This window comes from Neocloeon triangulifer, unplaced genomic scaffold (genome assembly GCF_031216515.1).
Source record: "Neocloeon triangulifer isolate White Clay Creek 2 clone unplaced genomic scaffold, ASM3121651v1 ptg000001l, whole genome shotgun sequence".
Lineage (NCBI taxonomy): Eukaryota > Metazoa > Arthropoda > Insecta > Ephemeroptera > Baetidae > Neocloeon > Neocloeon triangulifer.
The window spans coordinates 4,973,792-4,995,162 of NW_026775544.1; the positions used below are offsets into that span (position 1 = coordinate 4,973,792).

At 34.7% G+C, this 21,371-nt stretch overlaps 1 protein-coding gene across 1 annotated transcript; it reads left to right on the forward strand.

Annotated features, from left to right (window-relative positions):
- The first annotated feature begins 525 nt into the window (after positions 1 to 525).
- On the forward strand, positions 526 to 20,706 carry LOC132193774 (homeobox protein unc-4-like). Its single transcript, XM_059614651.1, has 3 exons — positions 526 to 936; positions 13,941 to 14,140; positions 19,902 to 20,706. The coding sequence occupies exons 1-3, from the start codon at positions 573 to 575 to the stop codon at positions 20,418 to 20,420; spliced, it is 1,083 nt and encodes a 360-aa protein (XP_059470634.1). The 5' UTR covers positions 526 to 572; the 3' UTR covers positions 20,421 to 20,706.
- Positions 20,707 to 21,371: the final 665 nt, after the last annotated feature.

The window sequence follows — 21,371 nt, forward strand, 5'->3', positions numbered from 1 at the left end:
AATGACTAACAAAACGACGATAAACAATTATGGATTAATAATTGAAACGATATGAGTTTTGATTTCATTAAAAGGAGAGGCAAATCGATTTGGAGAGAAACTTGATGGGAAAAGTTTTTATCTCTCTCGCAAGAGAGTATAGCGACTGGTCTAATATAATTTCAACCAGCAGCGAGCGGAGTCGTTCTCATTATTTTACTTTTCTATTACATCAACCCATATGGGCGAAGGCATTTCTCGGTGCGGCGGCGGCGGCGGTCGTCGTCGTGTCTTTTTATTGCAGATTCAGAGAGCGAGAGCCACAAACTCACTCACTTGGCCGCGCTCCCCCGGGAGCTCATCAAAAAGAAGCGAAACAAGGGAGAGAAAAATAAAAATCCGGCGCCGACGTCGACGCCGCGCGCTAAAAAGCACAGCTTCCACTCGGAGGCGGCCCCGCCGCCAACCAATCGGGGCCGGGGGGCGTGGCCGGCGCCATGGCGGCGGCGGGGAGGCCGCTCGGCTGCCGCGCCAGTTGAGCCCGAGATGCGACGCCGCGCGCGCGGCGCCGACGCTGCCTCCGAGTGATCCATATGGTGCTCGACGCGCCGGCGCCGCCGCAAGTCGGCGCCCCGTCGGCGCCCCCGACGCGATGGGCCCCCCACACGGCGGCGCCGCACCACTTTTCGCGCCCAGTGGCGCTTTTTCCCGCCACGTTCGGCGCCTTCGGACCTTTCGGCGCCAAACGCTTTCCGTTTTCGATGCCGCTGCTGCAGCACGGCGCCGCCGTCGCCGCGGCCTCACTGGCCGCCGCTGCGGCGGCTGCGGCCGCCCACGACGCCCGCCGCCTCCAACACGTGCAGCAGCAACAGCACCACCGCCCCCACGTGCCCCACAGGCCCCCGATCGACCCCATCAGGCACCAGCCGCACCTTGAACCTCAAAAAAGTCAACACGGTTCGTTCAATTTTTGAACATTTGTTGTTAAAAAAGAGCTATTTTTCAAAATCACGTCGAATGAATTTAACAAGGAATAATTTTCACAATGTTATAAAGTGATTTTTAAAATAAATTACACTTAAAATATACATAATATTTATGCTTATTTGAGACTCAAATGCAACATATATATTTTAATCTCATTAGAATGATGAACTGCTGATTGAAGAAATTTCTCTACAATGCAATTTTACTTAAAAAATATTAGCTATATTTTTCCACCAAGAAGTAGTTTAAGTCTATGAAATAATTTAATGAAATGTTTGGGAAGTTACGCAAAACATGTACATGTACATTACATTTTCATTAAGTATCGTAATAATTAAATATTCTGTGGACTGTGATTTTTATAATATTTTTAAAATTTGACACAAACTTTTCTTTTCTATTGATAATATTGTAAAATCAATCAAAAATTTAATTACATACATACAAAAATATTATTTTTAGAAGCTTAATTAATATTATAAAAATTAAATCAATTATAAAATTTGTCCTTGAATTTTTTAAATATTCTGCACATAAATAGTTAATTTTCTTATATTATTAGTTATTTACATTGTAAAATTATCTGTGCGAATATTTTTATCTCTCCCTTCTCGGCAGTCATCGGCTCTCCTGCGCACCGTTCGGTTCATTCTAGTCCCTGCTCTCGCCGGCCTAATAAATTGGCATGCAAGCGTTATAAAAATGGCCTCGTTGTTCATACAATTTGTCGAGACGAATCAGATCTAATGGGCGCCAAGTGGCAAATCAGCATAAAGAAAAAAACAAGGGCTCAGCAGGAGACTGTGGCGTCCCGCGGCGCTTCTTCTCTATACAAGTTCCTTTTAATTTTTTATCCAGAGCTGATTTGCATTCCTCGCCGCGCTCATTACCCTTGGCGATTCTTTTCGCAGTAGCACGCTGGAGAATAAAGAATGATTATTAAAACAAAAATGGTTTGACTTTGATGGGAGGTTTCCGCGTCTTCTAATTGAGAAGCGCCATTTTTAATTAATCTCAAAGGCTGCAAATGAAATTATTATTGCAGTGTAATTGCGGTGCGCGAAATAATTATGAGAAAGAGAATATATAAAAATAAGCCATTATTGGTGCACACACTAATGGTGAAATGAATTTAATTGCAGCCCACACAAGATGAATTAAAAGAGGAAGTTGTAAAAAGTAACGGTTTGATAATAATATTTATTTTTTCATTTCATAAATACACTTCATTTTTATTGTGAAAGCGCGGGTGGTGACAACTTTCAAAACGTTTGTCACTGGGAGAGCGGATCGAGTTTATATATAAATGTGAGTTTAACGCCGATTAGCCTCTCTCACGTGCATGTGTTGCGAGGGAGGAATAAATTGAGTCGTTAAGCAGAGCACCGGCTGATAAGGTGTTTTATTATTGGATACGTCGCCGGTGCGTGAAATAATTTCCTATTATATTAAGGTTTCGTACCGTGTTATCTCTGCACCATTACTCATAATAAATGTATTATTTTATCCTGTTGGCTCCACCGCGGCTTATTTTGTCTTCAATTAATTCGAAATTCCTTCTCGCGCGAGATTTATTGGTGCACTTAGCGAAATCTCTATAGCTCTCGTCTTTGCACTCATTGTCGGTCATTACGCCACACTTGGCAGCAATAATGGAAAAAATTAATTGCTCTCTGTTTTAATGCGTTTTCCGTTGAAGGCATTATTATTTTACTCGCAGGTATAACAACAGTCCTCGATCAAGAGCCCGTTTCGTTAATTGTTTTAATTTTTACCACATTTTTTCTTCATTGCTTTCTTCTGCAAATAATTAAAACAAAGAAATATATCAACGTGATTGTTTTTATAAATAATAACAAACACAAATCATAATGAATAATTTTAATTTTAAAAGCACGATTTAAATTTTAATCAAGTTGATGATTGTTTCTTAACAAAATTTAATTCTAAAAGAAAGTCTTCAAATATAGTTATAGGAAGAGTATTTATTGACATTTCACAGAGGCAATCTTTGCCAATAATTAAGTTTTAAATGTGATTAAATTGATTTTTTTTCTGAAAAACCTAATTGTGTTGAATGAATTTTTTTAATGATTCAATAATAAAAATGCTTCTTATTGTTAACTTGATTTTATTTTGTGTGAAGACTCTTGATGAGCTTTGATGCGTTTTAAATTACAAAAAGTAATTACGCAATTTGAACAAATTTGTTGAAACATTTCTACAATAAAAAAGCGATTTCTTTTAATTTCCAATTGTTTTCGGCGGTGCCTCTTCCTGCCAAAATGGAAATCCAAGCAACTGACGAGAAAATCCATTTTTGCTCTTAATTAAATATAGAAATTCATTCCAGAGAGCGGCCTCATTAACGAGAGCAGTGCAGCATAATTTTTTTTAGTTTTTAATCACGAGCGACGAGGTGCAAATAAGGTTTATGAAAAGGCAAGTCACGGTGGCTGCCTTTCGACAAATAAAAAAATAAAAATAAAAAACTCGTTGGAGAGTGGGCGGCGTTTTAATTTCCAAACAGGCGCGAATTGGAAGAAATTCAAATTAGACGGACGAATAAAAAACACACCTCCTTATTAACTATTAGAGAGCTAATTTCCGACGCTCTCGTTTTAATTTCCTGTCTTCTCTGCACTCGGCAGCCGAGCGGCGAAATTAATTGAAAGGGCCCTTCCAGCTCCACCATGAAGCTCTCTCGGTTCTAATCTAAATTTCATTATGCCGAAAAGATGAAGTAAGTCCTATAGAATAAAATCAAATTGGCTCCGCTTTACTGATAACGCGCTGAAATAATATTTTTATGCCCAATAAAAAGTCACATCGATTCCAATCACAAAGTAATATTTTATTCGCGCCACACAGAACGCAGCCGCGACCGCCAATTTATTTTATCTTCCCAACGACGTCCCCTTCCACCCCGTAATAAAAATGCTGTCCCCTTTATTATATTGGGCCGAATAAATTCATCCGCGGGCAATTTTCCCTCATCCCTTCTACAGATAGGGAAATATTTCGACGCTACAAGAGCATTTTCAAACAAAACTTTACGGGACATCAAATTTAAACGAAATTTTTGGAAGATAATGTATTGAATCTTATTCTAATTAGAGGAACAAATCGATTTAAAAATTGGTTCAAAAACTTAAAATGTTCAGAAATTTAAAATAATACTTTTTGACCTTTTTTGATAAAAAATAATAATAATTAAATAAAGTATTGTCTTTTTCTTTTCCTACTTTGCAATCTCAATTTTTAATTTCAATCTTTATTACTTCGTTAATTATACAATCAATAAATTAAAAAAACCATAAAAAATAATTTTTAATTTTTTTCAATTTTATTTTGTGGAATTCCCGCTGTTTATGATTATCAAAGAAATATTTTAATACTGTATAAATTATATTTTTAAATGTAAAAATAATAGCTACAATCATCTCTTAATAATTATTTTCTCTCGTAAACTCTGCAAGAGCCCCAAATATATTTAGAAATGCTGATTATGATTAGTTATGTAAATGTCAAATGGACGATATTTTGTACTGCAAAATTTGAAAATATTTATATTAAAAGCAAAAACTTATTTTTATATAAAGATTGATCCAATTTTATGAAAAAATCTATTTATTCTGCACTTATTTCTATCAATTTGATTTCAAAATTAATTAATTTTTATTTGTAAATAAAATTATCGCTCTATAATCGCTATTAAAACTATTATTAATTTTATCAAAGAAATTTAAAATTTAAATGTTTTGTGAATTTGAATTGGCGTAAATTTTTTTATTTAATCGAAGTGTCCGATATTGAAACGGAGGTTAATCGTTTTTCATGAAAAGTTTGAGCGACAGCACACGTGGGGCGTTTTTCATTCATAATTGAATGAGTTATTTTTTGTGTCATTTCGCGTCCATTGCCACACACAGAGACTGCTCTTGCCGCCGTGATGAGTTTTATTTTTATTTTTTGTGAGAGCGAGCGCGCGTTTTGGGCGGAAAAGTGTCGAAGCGTGAAATTTGATCGTCACTTTGCAATTAGCTGGAAATAAAATATATCAAAAGTCTCGTCGGCGTATATAAGCTTTTCACACACAAACAGCGGAGATAAAATCTCCGCATGCAGAGAGAGATAATAAAAATTAAAAAGCGCTCGGCGTTAATTATACGAAGCAAAAAGAGCCATAGTGGAAAGTTGGGAAAAATAAATGAGCATATAGAAACAAATTGCTTTCGATGAAAATAAAAAAAAGCGCGAGCAATTAAAAGCAGCTGACGCGAAGTAAGAGTAATTACCCGAATGAATGTGCTTTTCTATTTTTTTTTTCAAAATGCTGAAAATTGGAAATCTGCGCGCGCCCGTCGTTTTATATTTTTATGGAGTGTCAAACACGCGCGCGCGCTCTTTTTATTCCTCGGTCGTAAAAGGCAATAAAACTACATAAAAAAGTGAAAAAAATCGCGTTAACAATAAAGATCAAATTTTTATAATGCCTTGGCTCGTTTGGACTCACAATCGAGAGTGGCCGCCGAGGAAAATTTATAATCAGTTTGGAGATTTAATGAGAAAGGGGTGCAATAAAAAAGGAAAGCCGCCAGAATGTAACAAGATTCAAATTAGCTAAAACGCGTGAGAATATGATAAAATTTTAGCAAAATATTTTTAAGTTAATTCAAATATTAAATTTTACATTTAATTTGAAAAATGAAATTTTTTTAATTTATTTTTAATTGTGATTTTCAATAAAGAAATTTTTATTACTTTACCTGTAAATCCTGTAATTTTAGCAAAAATTGAATAAAATTAATACGACGTTTAGGTATTTCCATACTTCATTGATATTGTCAAATATAAACTTTTTAACAGTGGTGCTGATTGTTATCTCAATACTGCCAAAAGTGGCTCCTATGTTTGCATAGGATTGATTAGAATATTCTAGTTTAAGGAGTTATTAATAGTTGAAAATAATGGCTATTAAAAATCATGTTTACAAGTTAAAATTGCACCGATTTGTAAGCTCCAAAATCACCTAAAAAGTTTCATTTTGTGGAGAGATTAAAACATTGAAGTTTTAAATATTCAGATAAGGTAAGATGTCATTAAAGACAAATGAAGCATTTGAACTCGCAATGATAATTTTGATATCAATTTTCCAGTCAAGTAACAATTATTATTACAGACTGACGATTATAGAGTCTGAGAGAGTCCATTGCGTGGCGGAGGCAATAAAAGTTTTACAACATCTCTCTGGTTGTGTTATGTAGTTGTCGGCCTCGTTAGCACTCGTCAAAGACAACCTCCCGCTCTTGTAAAACGAAAACAATATTAATTCTCTCCGCGTTTTCCTTCTTCTTGTTCTCGACGAGAGCAGAAAGTGACGCGATTGTATAATTATTCGCGTGACCGCAAATGGGACGATTATTCAGATTTTATTGGGCGACACACGAGACATAAATCAAAGGGTTGTTTGCTCTCTTTCCTTCACATGCAGCAGCCAATTAATTTGCGAGCGAGCAAGAAATGAAGAAATTAAAGCACAACTCCATTTAAACTCTGCGCCTCGGGCGAAAATCAGCGGCCGACGAGAAATGATTTTCGCTTTTCAATTATTACACGCGCAGCAACTCGCTCCACCAAGTCCCTCTCGTGTATTTTAATTAAAACGCCGTAACGGGTGTTGGCAAAAAAATAAATAACAATAATAACATACCACGCCGAGATGGAGACTGAAATATTTTTTGGTGTGCGTGTTTATTAATATTCATGTCGTTGACAAATCGTTAGTTAAATTTGTTTAAAAACTCCAAACCTGCTTTGCGAGTTTGCTTTTTTAATTACTTCTGCGTCAAATAACTGATAGGAAGAAAGTTTTCCGAATCAATTTAAATTAATAATTAATATGAAACTGACGCGTGGAGAACAAGCTAAAAATTCTGTCAAATTAATTGAGGTTTTATTATAAGAAAACACTCAAATGTAAAAAGCGGTCAAAATTTGGGCAGCTGAAAAGTCCTTCTGTGTATAGTTTTTGCCTAAACATAACCTGCTGAAGCTCAATGCTGAAAAACAGTGGTAGAAAATTGAGTAATTTGTTTTAAAGAATAAAAAGCATGTAAACTTTTGTAAAATTTTATATCCCTGAGAAATAGGAAAAATCAATCCATTCTAATTTTCGTTGCACATGTACCAATTTACCAATAATTATAGATCATTTAATATGAAGCATCGCTGTTATTTTATAATCAATTGCAGATGACAAACTCAGTATCAACGATAAAATATGATTCGCCCTTTTGAAATTTTAAATTCAGGATAAGAATAATTAACTTAAAATTGAAATTATATTAAATTATTTAATTTTTTTTAGATAATTTTACTCGATGAAAAATCACTAAAAAGTTCAACTTGTCTTTTGTAAATTTGAAATCCATAAAAAAATTAAATTCTATTTATTCATGTTGATATTGTTGAGTAATTTTCATGATTCACTTTTCATTCGGAATTAAGAATTTTTTCTTACCTTTTAAAATTCAATATATTTTCTTTATTTTTACAAACTTACAAGTCAAATAAATTCACCATATATGTAGAAGAAAAACGACAAAATCTTTTCATATTTTTCTAACATTTCCACCGGGAATATTTCCCCCCCTAGGAGCTTTTACGTCTCTGCTTCAAAACTCTTGCAGATTAGAGGACGCTTTATTTTTTCCGTCCCTCTGCGGATTGAACAAAAAATATTTGAAATAAAAAGAAAACCTCAGCTCCGTTCCACTCCTTGATTGTTTTTATCCATTGTGATACAATTTTTCCATCACATGCGTAATCACAGACCCAAATTGTTTCGAATCATTGAAACGAACGCGCGCGAGCGTCCGGCTAAATAATGACTTGATTGCTCAAATTCTGTTTTTTAGATACGCACACGCGGTTCGAAAGGCGCAGCACGTTCCAAACGAGAGAGAAAAAGATTTAAATGAAATTAGCCGGAGATCGATTTGTGTGTTTGTATTTGTTTTTGTGCTTGGGATGCGGTTGCGGCCAAACCTCACAATTTCCAACCTCGGGGATTACAACGAGGACGTGCCGCTCGTTAGCCAAACCCGCCAAATCGTCTCGTAAAATCGTCGTAAAATTTTCCATTTTCACGCGGCCGATTTTATTATTTTGTTCTCTCTCTCTGCTCACTCGGACTGCGTGCAAATGGAAAATTTACGACGGCAATTTCGAATCAGATGAAATTAAATTTGCCGCATAAAACACCGCTGGAAATTGATCCAAATTCATTTCAAATCTCTCTCCCCCGAAAGCATATAAATTTAAGCAGCAAAAATTCCTGCCTCAAGCTTATCTTTAAATCTGTAAATATGAAATATTTTGTTTGTTCTTTCAATTTCCTGTTATTTTATCAGAAATTCTTGAAAATTTGTAGAACATTTAAATAATTTTGGTTTCACAATTGTTCAAAAATTCATTGATATCTCGCTAAAACTAAATTTTATCTCATATTTGTTATTATTTATAATTTATATAGAAGCTCTTTTTAAGTATGTATTTTGAAATTTTATCTTTTAATTTTTTCAATACAACAAACTTATACCAATTAACAAGTTGGGTTTCGTAATTTCAAATTGTTGTTCAGATGTAAGTAAATTCCAGTTTCATTTTTGCTGATTTTTGCATTGTCGAATAGAATTCTCAAACTGAGCAAGGAAATTTCAAAAATTTACTCTTAGATGATATATTATTATATAATTATAATTTAAATTGTGTAAGTGATCTTTTTTTATAAATTGTTTAAACTTGTGAAAAGCATTGATTAAATAATTGACGACACTTCTTTATATTTTGATTAACCAAAGAAGCTATAAAGCTGCATTAATATAATTGATAAATAATCATTCAATAAGGATGCAATAATTAAAATAATGCCTTGTTATATTTATCTTGAAATATTTCTGACATATTGATTAGTAAATATAAATATTGTTTTTTCATATAATTGAACTTCAAAGACCGAAAGATACCTCTAAATTGAGTGCAAAAGAAAATTGTAATTCAGGATTCAATAATAATAAATTCAGTGGTAAAATTTTTCCAGAAGTTACCCAAATTGGCCCAGAGCACCACGTGTTTATATGAGAGTCAGTAGGTTGTTTCATCTCTCAACCCTTTCTTCTCGCCGCGGCGCGATCGATGCCCTTTTTAGCTGTGTCGGCCAAAGGGGAGGGGGTTGATGGGCCCCGCGGGAGCCCGGGGCCCTCTCGCAGCACCACCTGCCATCCTCCTCGGAGAGCCGCGCGCTTTCTGATTTTCATTTAAATTCCCTCAAAGCAGCGATTTAGGCGGCGACGACGCTCACCATAATCAAATTCCTCCTTTTTCGTCCCTTGGTGTGTTTAGAGAGATGATGACGACGACGATAATTTGAGGTGGAAACTTGTTGTTTAATAGCTAGGTGTACACTCACATGCGGCAAGAGAGGGCAATTAAATTTGCCGCGCGCGGCCAGATGGGTATCTGCGGAGAGACCACGGCTTAACACGAAAATGACTCAATTTGCTTCCTCCTCAAAGACCCTTCCTTTCGCCAACCATCGAGTCAAAAGGAAAGAAAGCCCGTCGGCGCGGATCTCATCTGCACCGCGGCCTTTGTTGAATTCCACGCACGGCTCCTTTCATGGCGCTAATCGACTTCGTAATTTGAGACAAACGGTAATAAAATAAGAGCAGGTTCGGATAGTTAATTTTTTCCCTTCAATTTAGAAATTTAAAAACGGATGTAACACAGTTTTTTTGAAATCTTTCTGAAAGCACTAATTAATGTATATTTTTTAGTGAATATGAAAATTTAAATTTGTGATGAACCACAGCTATTTTATTTGCGAATTTTTGTGTACCTGTTTTGTTTTTCAAAATACTCCCATCTCTTTGAAATCAGTCTGAGGTAATTTGATAAATTTCAAATTTCTTAAGGACCTTCTTAAGCAATTATTTTTCCAGAAATCTTTTAAAATTTATAAATAGCAAAATATGCTTGAAAAATGAAATCATCTTCACCTAGCAGTTGTTTATTAACAATTTACCTAATCATGGGAAATGTTTTGTAAAAATCTAAATTGTCTGACGAAACATTCAAAACTTTTATTTTATTTATTATTTCTCAAAATCGAGTCTGCCTGTTTAAGAAAAATGGCCAAGAATTTCTCTATAAAATTTCATTATTCTTCCAGCGAAATTTTTTTAAATAGTAGGAAAATGTCAGCATCTTTTGCTGAAGGTTTAATTTGTCAATGTTTTATATTTTTACATAACTTGCAAAAAGTCCATTCTTCTGATGATAAACCAAAGGCCTTACATGAAACAGAATCGCCAGATTTTTATATTATAAATTTTAATTTCCCTCTTTTGTACATAAGGGAATTTTTACAAAAAACCTTGAATTATATAAATTGCTTCCATTCCCCATTGAGATTAATTTTTCATTCCCAATGCCATCTAATTTTATCTCAAGAACAAAAAATCTGAATTCATTTTTCCTGTTGTATAACATAATAGAAATAATGGCGTAATTTTTTTATTTATTTTCCTTCCTTTGCCGTTGCTGTTTTCGTGCCGCACAAAATATGCAAATACGCCGAATTTTTTATCGTGCCTTGCAAGTCAAAATTCAAATATAAACGCAAATTTTGTTTTCCTTTCGACATCACGAAGCATCTGATCTTTACCAAAAAGCATTTTCCCATCAGCACGCGCAGGTGTTTTTTATGTTCTTTTTGGTATGGAGGAATATAGAAAAAAAAATAACACAAACACACATAAAAATCATTTCTCCTTCATCTCGATAAGCTCCTTGCCTTGGCCATTTCAATATATTTCCTTCTCTCCATTATTACTTTTATTGTTTCTTCTCGTGCCGAGAAGTTCTCTTTTTATTCAAGCCAAATGCCAAAAAATAAGAAGTTTCTTCACGCACATAAATTTTGGCCGTAAACAATAATTTGCTCTCTCTGTGCGCCGCGCGATGATAAGAGGCAAATTGTTTGTCCGATAAAAGTGGTCCGATAAGAAAGGAAAAGTATCACGTGTGTAATCCCCCGGTGTGCGAGAAAAATATAAAAAAAAACTGCTAATAAGCACTTTTGCCCCCGCGCCGACAATCAAAATTACACCTTAAACTGGGCGGTGGTTTATTTTCCCCCTTTTCCGCCCGTATATGTGGAATATTCTTTCTCTTACAATGACGCATTATATTTTCCAAATGAAGACATTATGTAAAAAATCGCCACATAAACAAGTTTGTTCTTGATTTGTATGTAATTTAAAAGTAAAAAGGATTGGAGAAGAAACCAGTTTCCGCACGTCCTCGGCCATAACTTTTGCTGCTCCGTGCTTCTTTTTGCCACCTGAATACGCGACGCGTCGCAGCAGAAGCGAAATGGATAAACATTTAAAAGTCTGGATTTGAGTTATGGACACTTTTATCTCAACCTATGAAATTTATACCAATGGTGTGTAAAGTCAGCGCTCAATCCGATCTAAGCAAAATTTTGTTATATCTTATTTTAGTTATATATGGTCTTTATTGAAAACTCAATTGAGTACAACTTTCAACTTACATCTTAGAAGGTTAAAATTAAGATTCACAATTTATTTTATCAGTTTGCGCGACAGGATTTTCAAAGTTTTTCACTTATTTTTAGAATAATCGTTAATGCTAAGCACTCGGTTGTTGCACTCGGCCAGATGATATTGGGTGCATTTCTCACCACATAGCATCTTATTTTAGTTATTTTATTTATTCAGGCTCCTTTTTAATTAAAAATTATTAGGAATATTACGTCAATTACGAGACAATGTAATGACAACATGCAAAAATATGTATTATCTGTTAATATGTTTACGTTAAGAATATAGAGTTTTTACAAGAAAGTTACTATTTAAAAAAAAAATTAAATTAACTGTAATAAACTATAAATTAGAATTTTTTGACAAATTAGAAGCTTTAGATTCAAATAAGGAATTTTTATGTAAAAATAAATAAAATCTAAAATTTATAATTTTTTTTTTTTAATTGCATTGTACATGATAATAATTAATTGAAATAAAATTTAAAATAACTATTATATTAAAATCAAGAAAAAATAGATTTTTATTTGTATAAACATATTTTCCCAATTGTAATCCAGGCATTTTTTGATGTGATGAAATCTTTGAATTAGGAAACAATTTTATATTGCATTAAAACTTATATTTTTTTATAATTATTAAATTTGAAAATTTGATGCTATAAGGAGATTTGAAAATAATATTTTGCTTCACGGGTATATTGAATGATGCATGGGGGTTGGATTCCAATTTGCATATTATGTGGTTCCTGTTCACAGCTGCACTCCATAAATTTCAATAGTTGGATTGAGGGCGTAATTATTTTGGCCGGCGGCGCCTTTTGGCCGGTCGATCGCCTGACTTTTGGCCGTTTGCTTGATCGGAAACAATAAAGACATTAAACAACCACGTAACTATCGCCCCTTCCTCGCCCGCTCACCCCCGCTCTAAATATTAATCGGCCGCGATTTTGTTTCTTGCTCATTTGCGCCCCGCGGCTGCAAACAAGAAAAGTTCAAAAAGATAAAATGGCACAATTTTGTTTAATGGATTAATCGCGTGCTCATGCCACGTTCCTAATTTAATGTTTGAACATAGGTCAAGTGACATTTAACTGTCCTACAAAATATAAACATTATGAAATCACTCATTGACCAGATCAATAAATTAATACTTGGAAAATTAACTTATTACACATTTTTATTATACTCAAGATGATTATTTTTATGATCCAAAAGTTTTTATTTAAATAAAAAATGAAGAATTTTTTAATGATTTGCAATGAATCCAAAGAATCTTTTGAATTTTATAAATAATCGTCAGGGTGTGATAAATAATGTTCATCATTTAAAAAAAAATTCTAAAAAAGGCAGAAGAATCGGCGATTGTTAGCGACGCAGCTGGAGGCGTTAAATGTTGACAGCCTACCCAGTCGTCCCATTGTCAGTGATTTCCAAATCACGTGTCGCAGCTTAACAAAGTTGACGACAAGTGGTGCTAATTGGAAAGCGAAATTTCACGCTGCTTTTTGCCAGCAAAACGGCAGATTAAGCAGAAACCCGGATGTGATTAATATTAACAAAAAGAATAAAAAAATTTTATATAGAAATAGAAGTTAACAAAATGTTATTTTTGAAACTTTTTTATAACATTATTAATATTGAGATCTCTTTACCCTTTCTTGCTTTTCAAAATTTTTAGAAGAAAAAAATAAAATATATAACAATAAAGTAAAAAAAATTGTTGATTAACTTTGTTATGATTTTATCATACATAATTGCAAATTAGTATAAATAGGATAAGTGTGATTTAGAGGTCAATAATTGTTCAAATGATAATAATTATCTGCCGGATTTTAATTTGGAATTATTGGAATGATCAAATATAATTATTAAGCCTGCTTAAATTAATAAAAATCATTTATTGCAAGAATTTTCATGCTGTTAAAAAGAGCAATAGTTTTAAATTGCAACATAATAACTGGGGATTTTAATGTTTTGAAAATTCTTCTGAAGAATTTCAAAAATAAGCAGCAGCCCGTGAAAACAACCCTTTAATAAAACAGTCAGGCGCACACACGTCATTGGAGTTAAGAATCAATCAGCCGGCGTTGGCAGGCAAATTCGCGTGCAGCAAGAAACAATTTTCGGTCAGGGGTGCCGTTGTGCGTAATTACACCCTTGCATCAGCCCTTTCCTTCTATGCGGTACTGTGTTGTATTTCGAGAGAAAACAATTTGTTGTTTCGCGTGCGACTTTTGATTAGAAAATTTACCGTGGCACGCGAAACGCCTCAATTCTCGTTTGGGAGATAACAAGAAAAATAGTGCCACCGAAATTGAAATTTTGAATCGTGTTTTTGCAGGTGGAGGAGGAGGAGATGACGTTTCGGCCGACGACGACGACAATGGCAGCAGCGGCGGAAAGAGACGCCGCTCGCGCACCAACTTCAACAGCTGGCAACTGGAGGAACTCGAAAGGGCCTTCCAGGCCAGCCACTACCCTGACGTCTTCATGCGCGAGGCCCTCGCCATGAGACTCGACCTCAAGGAATCCAGAGTTGCTGTGAGTCATTTTAATTTATAGGCAATTTAAAATTAGATTTTTTTAGTTTTAAATTTTATTACCATGCATATATATTTGTTTTTCCATAATTTAAAAAAATTGGCTCAAAATTCTTGGCTCACTATTTTACAATTTACATTTCTTTAGTCGTTTTGGTCTCATAATACTGCTTTACCTTACAAAAAAAAAAATAAATAAATAAAATTTTGGGGTTCGAGGACATAAAAAGTAAACCACATCCCTTATGAGAAAATTGCTAGAGCCTCCTTGGATATCAATAAGGAACAAAAATCTTTCTATCGCTGTCGGGTGAGTCGCGCTTGGCAATAACAATTTTCTAAATTAAGATGTATAAAAGGTTGGTTTCGTGCCTCGCGCGCTCTCATGCGGCCGACGGGCAATAAAGAGCAGCGAAAACGCTAATTTACGATTGCTATAAATTTTGATTAACCGCGCGACTGAGCCGAGTGAGTGAGATGGAAACGCCGAGCTTTGTGTATTATTTCCTCCTCGGCGCAATGAATTAAAATTACAACAACGCGCTCGTAAATTTCCACAAATAATAAGCTGCTGTCACTTATTTCTCCGCATCACACACAACACCGCCCGTTTTATTTCCACTTCATTCCACGAAAATGAATACATAAAAGTTTTGCCCACCTGAAGATTTTTAGATTTAGACACAAAGGGATGCGGCGAAAAGTTATTAACCACCTGGCTCGTCGAGTGTGAAATTCTTACCCTTTTCTTTGTTGTTTATTAAGTAACACGAATTTTGTACAAAATAGTAATAAATTTTTCTCTAATTGCTCGCAACTGTCTTCACGAAAAATGTGATTAATTCCCAGGTCGAGCGGAAAAAGCAGAAAAGGGGTTGAAGAAGTGTGCGCTAATACAATTTTCGTTCTAATAAAGCGGCAGCAGATTTTTGACAGGTGCAAATGCGTGGCTTGACGGCTCTATTCAGACCTTGCTTGCAGCTTTCCAACAACTTAATTTCTTTTTGGTTGAGGATTTTAATCACCTCATGGGGGCAAAATATTTGAACATGGTTTTCAAAATAACTAAAAGTATTTTTTTTTGTCCACATTGTAACAGTGCATTGTTTACATTAAATTGTTGAAAATAATTTATTTGAAAAAAAGGAATTGATGGACAAAACGGCACCAGTATTATAGCAAATTAGAAGATAATTTAAATTTATTACAATGAGAAAATTTATTTATTTATTTTTTTTTTTTAAATCACTTTAGAGTTTGTGCAGGATTATTTGTGGAACACAATAATTTGATAGCAGATAGAAATAATGATATAATGTAGAATTAAAACCAATTTAAATTTTCCTCGTCTGAATTTAAATTTCTCACAAATATTTTGCGAACGTTGTGAGATATTTGACAAATCAACATAAAGTAAATCCCAGAGAGCTCATTTTGTAAGTTTAAATCAAAGTCAACAAAATAAAAAGTCGAGAGGGACAAATTGACTCTTTCCTAAGTGAATTTTGTTATATGAAAAATCAATGCCTTCATCAATTTTATAACGAAAGAACCTAAATTTTACTTAGCTTCTATAGAAGTTAATAAAACTAAAATACCCGACTTGACTTGTTGAAAAGATTGTCTGCCCAAAAAGACTTTTCCTGGGACTTTTTTCAAAGTTGAGATGAAAAATACCACATTATTGCAAAAACTTTAGTCTCAAATCTTTTAACAACTATAATCCTCTAACCAACGATTTGAAGCTGGTGGTGTTCTCAGCGATCGGGGGTTCTTTTTGCTCGCAGTGTTTTTCTCTCTCGCATGTCACAAGCCAATTTGGCCGTTGGCTGGCGCGCGCGATATCCAAAAGTGGCCAGCAACGAAACACGAAACGCGAATTTCGCGTGATCAAATTTGCATCTATTGAAAACGAGCCGCCACCGTTGTGCCTTTCAATTAATTAGCTTTATTATTTTCCATCAGCACGGCCGCCGACCGACTCACACGCGATTCAATTTGCTCCAATTCGATGTTATGCAGAGGCCAGCAATAATCTCTTATTCGCGCCCCCAAATTAAAATCTCGCCGACGACAACTCAATTTACGGCCGCAAAACGAAACAACTCAATTAACTTTTCTCTCTCGCGCGCCGCAAACACACACACACACACACACACACACACATCCATTCAACTTTCCTTAATTGGAATATCTCTCTCTGTCCTGCTCTGTGTGGCAATTCGCTTCTTTAGACTTTATTGTTTGCGAGTTGGCGTGTATTTTATGTTTTTGATAATCTCCTTTTCACCTCTCACGTTTGATTCTTAATTATGCTAATACCCCGTTAAATAATGTAAAGTAATGAAAATCTCATCTCCAATCTGCATCATTATTTATCATTAAGAACATTTATTTTCTGTACATTGTTTTTGTTGGGCTCAATATTTTTAAATCTAATTATTTAATTAACTACATAATATTATTTCAGATAAAAAGGGTCACATTCATACACATACAAATCAAATGATATATTTTTGATTTACACATACATATATTGGTGCTATTATTACAGATATTCTTATTCACTGATAAGGAGCAATAACATAATAATAATTAGTTTTGTATGATTCTAAGTTTAGGCTTTTATTCTATCTTTTAATCTATCACACGGCGTTCGGCATAATTTTTTTCATCAGCTTATTTCTGATTGAATTATGCTTCGTCCTAACCTCTATTATAATAATTGTAGCATTTTCATATTATTTAAATTGAAGGAAGTGCAGAGGAAGAAATAAAATTCACCGCACACTAGTTTTCCAGCCGTTGGCGTGCAACCAAAATGCAAATTTTCCCCACATATTGCCGGAAAAGAACCTCCTTAATGGAGCAAAAACCAGCAAGGAAATGCGGGATGCATCATTGTGTGAAACTGCAGCTGTGCATGTCACAGTGCAGTTTCATAATAATGCGCACTTTTTATCGATTTTGCTAATTGTAAGTAAAACTCGTGAAACGTGAGGAAAATAGTAAAACTGCCCTTCGTTTTCACCCGAAAAATTAAGATTTTTTCGCCGTGTTACACACGTTATTAATTCTTATAACGAACAAACTTAATATAGAACATTAGAATTAAGACATTTTATTTTCTTAATTTTTCAAATTTATCAATTTTTAATTGTGCCTAAACAGCTAAAATTTTGTAAGAAAACTGAATTAACAGTTACTTTTCTGTATTTAAATTGTGAAAACTCTTAACTAAAATTTACCGTCTTATTCTAGCACATTGTTAATTTTTATAAATCTGTCAAGCATTTTATTTTGATAGATAAATTTTGATCGTTATTTTGTCAAATTAACACTCACGCTAATAACAGCATTATTATTTACCCATAAAAATGTAAACGCGACCGTTATCATAATTTTTTTTACCACAATCAATTTTGTTCCGAATTTTTAGTAGTGTATAATTTGAATACACAAACTAAATACCGGCCATAATTGATACATCAGGCCCGATTCGGCATAAGCTACACATGAATTATGGTGGCAGCAACACATTAACTGTGCCTCTAATTACGGCACATAATTGAGAGAGAGAAGGAACTCTTTTTTTTATCTTCATTGGTGTATAATCGAGTTTGACGTGCTGGCCATAGTTTTTATTTTATCTCTTGCCGCAGATTTATGGTCTGGTTCAGTCGAAATTTTTCCTTTATAATTGTTTCGGAATGGAGGAGCGAGAGCGATCCATCAATTTAAACGACGCTTCACATCATTACATAGTGTGTAGAGAGATAGCCGTGTTTATATTTATTTATTTATTGAGAAGAAAAGGATGAGAAAAATCGAGCAATAAAAATTAATAAAGCAGTCGTATAATAATTTGTTTTACAACAACATTGAATGCCCCCGAGAATTCTTAAAAAAAAGAAGGGTTGATCTTCAGTATATTTTTTTCTTTCGCGTGATTTGTTTTCCAAATTGTTTTTTCGGGGGCCAATTAGGCCCGACGAGGGTCTGTCTGCTCGTCGGTTTATTGAAAATAGATAGAGACATCTCACATGCACGCAGAAGCAGCAGGTAGAAGAAGATATTTCCCCGCACACACACCAGAGACGATATTATTATTAACTTGTAATACCGAGAGCAGAGGGTACAAAAAGTAGAGATACGGCATCAGCGGGCAGCCTGTTATTACCTCGGCGTTATTTTCTTCTCCCAAACCTTTTTTTATTTTTTTTTCTTGCTCTTCAGTGGGTATAATTTCGTGTTCGAAAATTCCCTCTCTTGAGAGCTGCGGGCGACGCGCGAGAAATTTTCGCTCTGATTGAATTCGCTGCTGCTCTTTTAATAAAATGTCTCAATTTGAGAGTTCGAGAGCGAGGCTGATTTATCGGTGCACTCGCCCCGCGGCTCCGAATTTTATATATTTTCGCGACCGCCAATTTCCGTCGGCTCCTTTTTTTGATTTATTGCCAACGCAAATTGCTCATTCTCTGCTGGATATTCAAATATAACGCACGGTCTCTCTCTCTTTCTCTCTACTAATGCATGTTTATATATGAAAAAGCAAAAACGTGAGTCCGAATACAAATTACCACGACGGACGTCTCAATTCGTGCAGTTTCGCGAACCAATAAATTAATCCGCGAGAGCGTCTGCATGTTTAACAATTTGCGTCAGCCGCGCCACGATAATTAAATGTTTCGGCCCGGCTCCAAAAACTATAATCGTTTGCGCGACTTGGAATTGAAATTGGCCAGAGTGTTCCGTGAATAATGATTAATGTCTTTCAGAACGGCGCATAGCATTTGTTAATTTGCAATAAATTAGGTTCTAACAAAAATTATGAATAGATAAATATTTTAATAGTTGTAATGTTAAAAACCATTAAAAATGAACAAAAAATAATTATACTGGAATTCTATTTTAAAATTAAATAACGATTTGATGGTAAATATTTGATCCAATATCTTTTTACATATTTTTAATTGAAGTTGCATTTATAAGTATTCATACAAATTAAGAAATATATCAACCAAGATCAGATTGATGATGGTGTTGACAGAATTCATCCATTACTTTTATCTTTTATAATTCTTAAATATATTTTTAACATTTGTTAATTTCATCAGACTTATTTTCTGTATTGAAAAATAGGATAACATTCCCTATTTTTCTTAAATATCGTTAATAAAATACTATGTATAAATTAAAAACTGATAAAATGTTTAATATTTTAAAAATAAATTAGTTATGTACTGTTTAAAGAATTTTGTTTTATATTAATAAAAAATTATGTACATAACAAATGATATAATATATAGTAAGCTTAACATAAATAAATAAATAAAGTGCACCAATTTAAAGAATTATATTGAGCAAAAAATAGTGTTTTTTTTTTTTAGAGATTTTAAAACTTTAAGTTGCTAATTAATTTAGTGTAGTATTGTTTTAACTTATTATTTGACTTTGCTTTGAGAATTAACATTTCTTGATGATTTTACCACACAACTTTGAATTTTGTAATTTAAAAAATAAGAAACCAAAAAAAAACTATGCAACGTGGTGAGCAATGGTGCTGAGCAGGTTGCATCCATTTAAAAAAGTGCACAAAGGGTTAACTTTTAATGCTTCTTTTAAACATTCTTAAATACTTTGTTTCTTAAACAAACAAAATGTAGAGCGCTAAAATAGCTAAATTGTACAAATTTTATTTAAAATCATTAATCTATTGTTCCCAAATGTAAATAAACAAAAATTGTTTGCTTTGTTCTCAGGTTTGGTTCCAGAACCGTCGAGCCAAGTGGCGCAAGAAGGAGCACACAAAGAAAGGCCCAGGTCGGCCGGCGCACAACGCTCACCCGCAGACCTGCAGCGGCGAGCCCATCCCTCCTGAAGAACTGGTCAGGAAGGAGCGCGACCGGCGAGAGAAGAAAATCCGCAAGTCCTTGGAAAAGCAGCAGAAAAAATTGGCCCTGAAGGGCATCCAGGTGGATCTGGAGGCGTTGCGCGCTGACTGGGAGGCGCAGCAGAGGCGGCGGATGGGGAGGGTTGGGGGCTCAGGGTCGACGCAGGGCAGCGGGGACACGCGTTCACCCTCCAGCTGCGGCTCTTCGAGCATCAGAGGGGAGGAAATCGACGTCGTCGGCGAGATGAGTTCCGATCTGGACGACGAGGACGTTGTTGTCACCGACGACGAACCGCCGTCGCCCCCTCTGCCCCCATCACACCGCCCCAACCCCTTCAGCATTGAGTCTCTGCTGGCGCGAGGCGGTGGTGGCGCCCCTCTCTCGTGATAATCCCCTCCCCTGCTCGAACGCCCCCTCCACCGGACAAAATAAAGAAAGACCGACCAATAATCGCGCACATATCAGCAGCGGCAAACAAGTCAGTGATTTGAAGTGAAAAAAGACACGAATTTTGCGTCTTCAAATGGAACACGAGGACGAATCGTCAGAAAGTTTCGGACGCTCCTTGGACAAGCATGTTAACAAAGTTTAATTGTTGAAAAAGTAAATAAGAAATTGTTAATTTTTTTTTTCAAAAAAAAAAAAAAAAAAAAATACTAAATAATATCAAAAATCAGAAGTCACTGTTTTATTTTTTTTTTTTTTTAATTGAGGGCTTCTCCAGTAGCAATTTTTTTTATTCAAAATGTGAACCTTCAATTGTTGTTTCGATCACAATTCTATTATAATAATTATGAAAAAAAACTTACTTTGAATTCAAGAATAAAAATTTATTACTAGAGAAGGTCTTTTATGGAAATAAATTTTGTTGTGTACATTTAGGAGCGTCAATTGAACATTTTCGTGTAAATAGCGTCTGTCTCTTTAACCGCCAGCTCTCTGCTAATAATAATTATTATATTATTATTACCGTGTAATTAAACTGTGCTCTATATAACTATTAAACGTACATATAAAAATGAGAAGAAGAAAAATCACAAAATCGTATTTCCTTCTATTGAAGTTCCCACAATCCTTAATAATAATTATGATAATATTAAGTTTTATCTAGAAATTTTACTCTACAACACCTCAGATAATGAAAGAGATAAAGTAAATTTTAATATTTGTATCGCAGCACGCGTTCTCTGCTTTGATTGTTCGCCGGTGAAAATTATGCAGCTTTAATTGACTCGCGCGCAATTAAATTGGATAATTACTCTAATTAAAAGTGTGCAGCATTCCCATGAGCCGGTAGCACCGCAACGATCGAAACGCTTTTCATTAAATATTTAACAA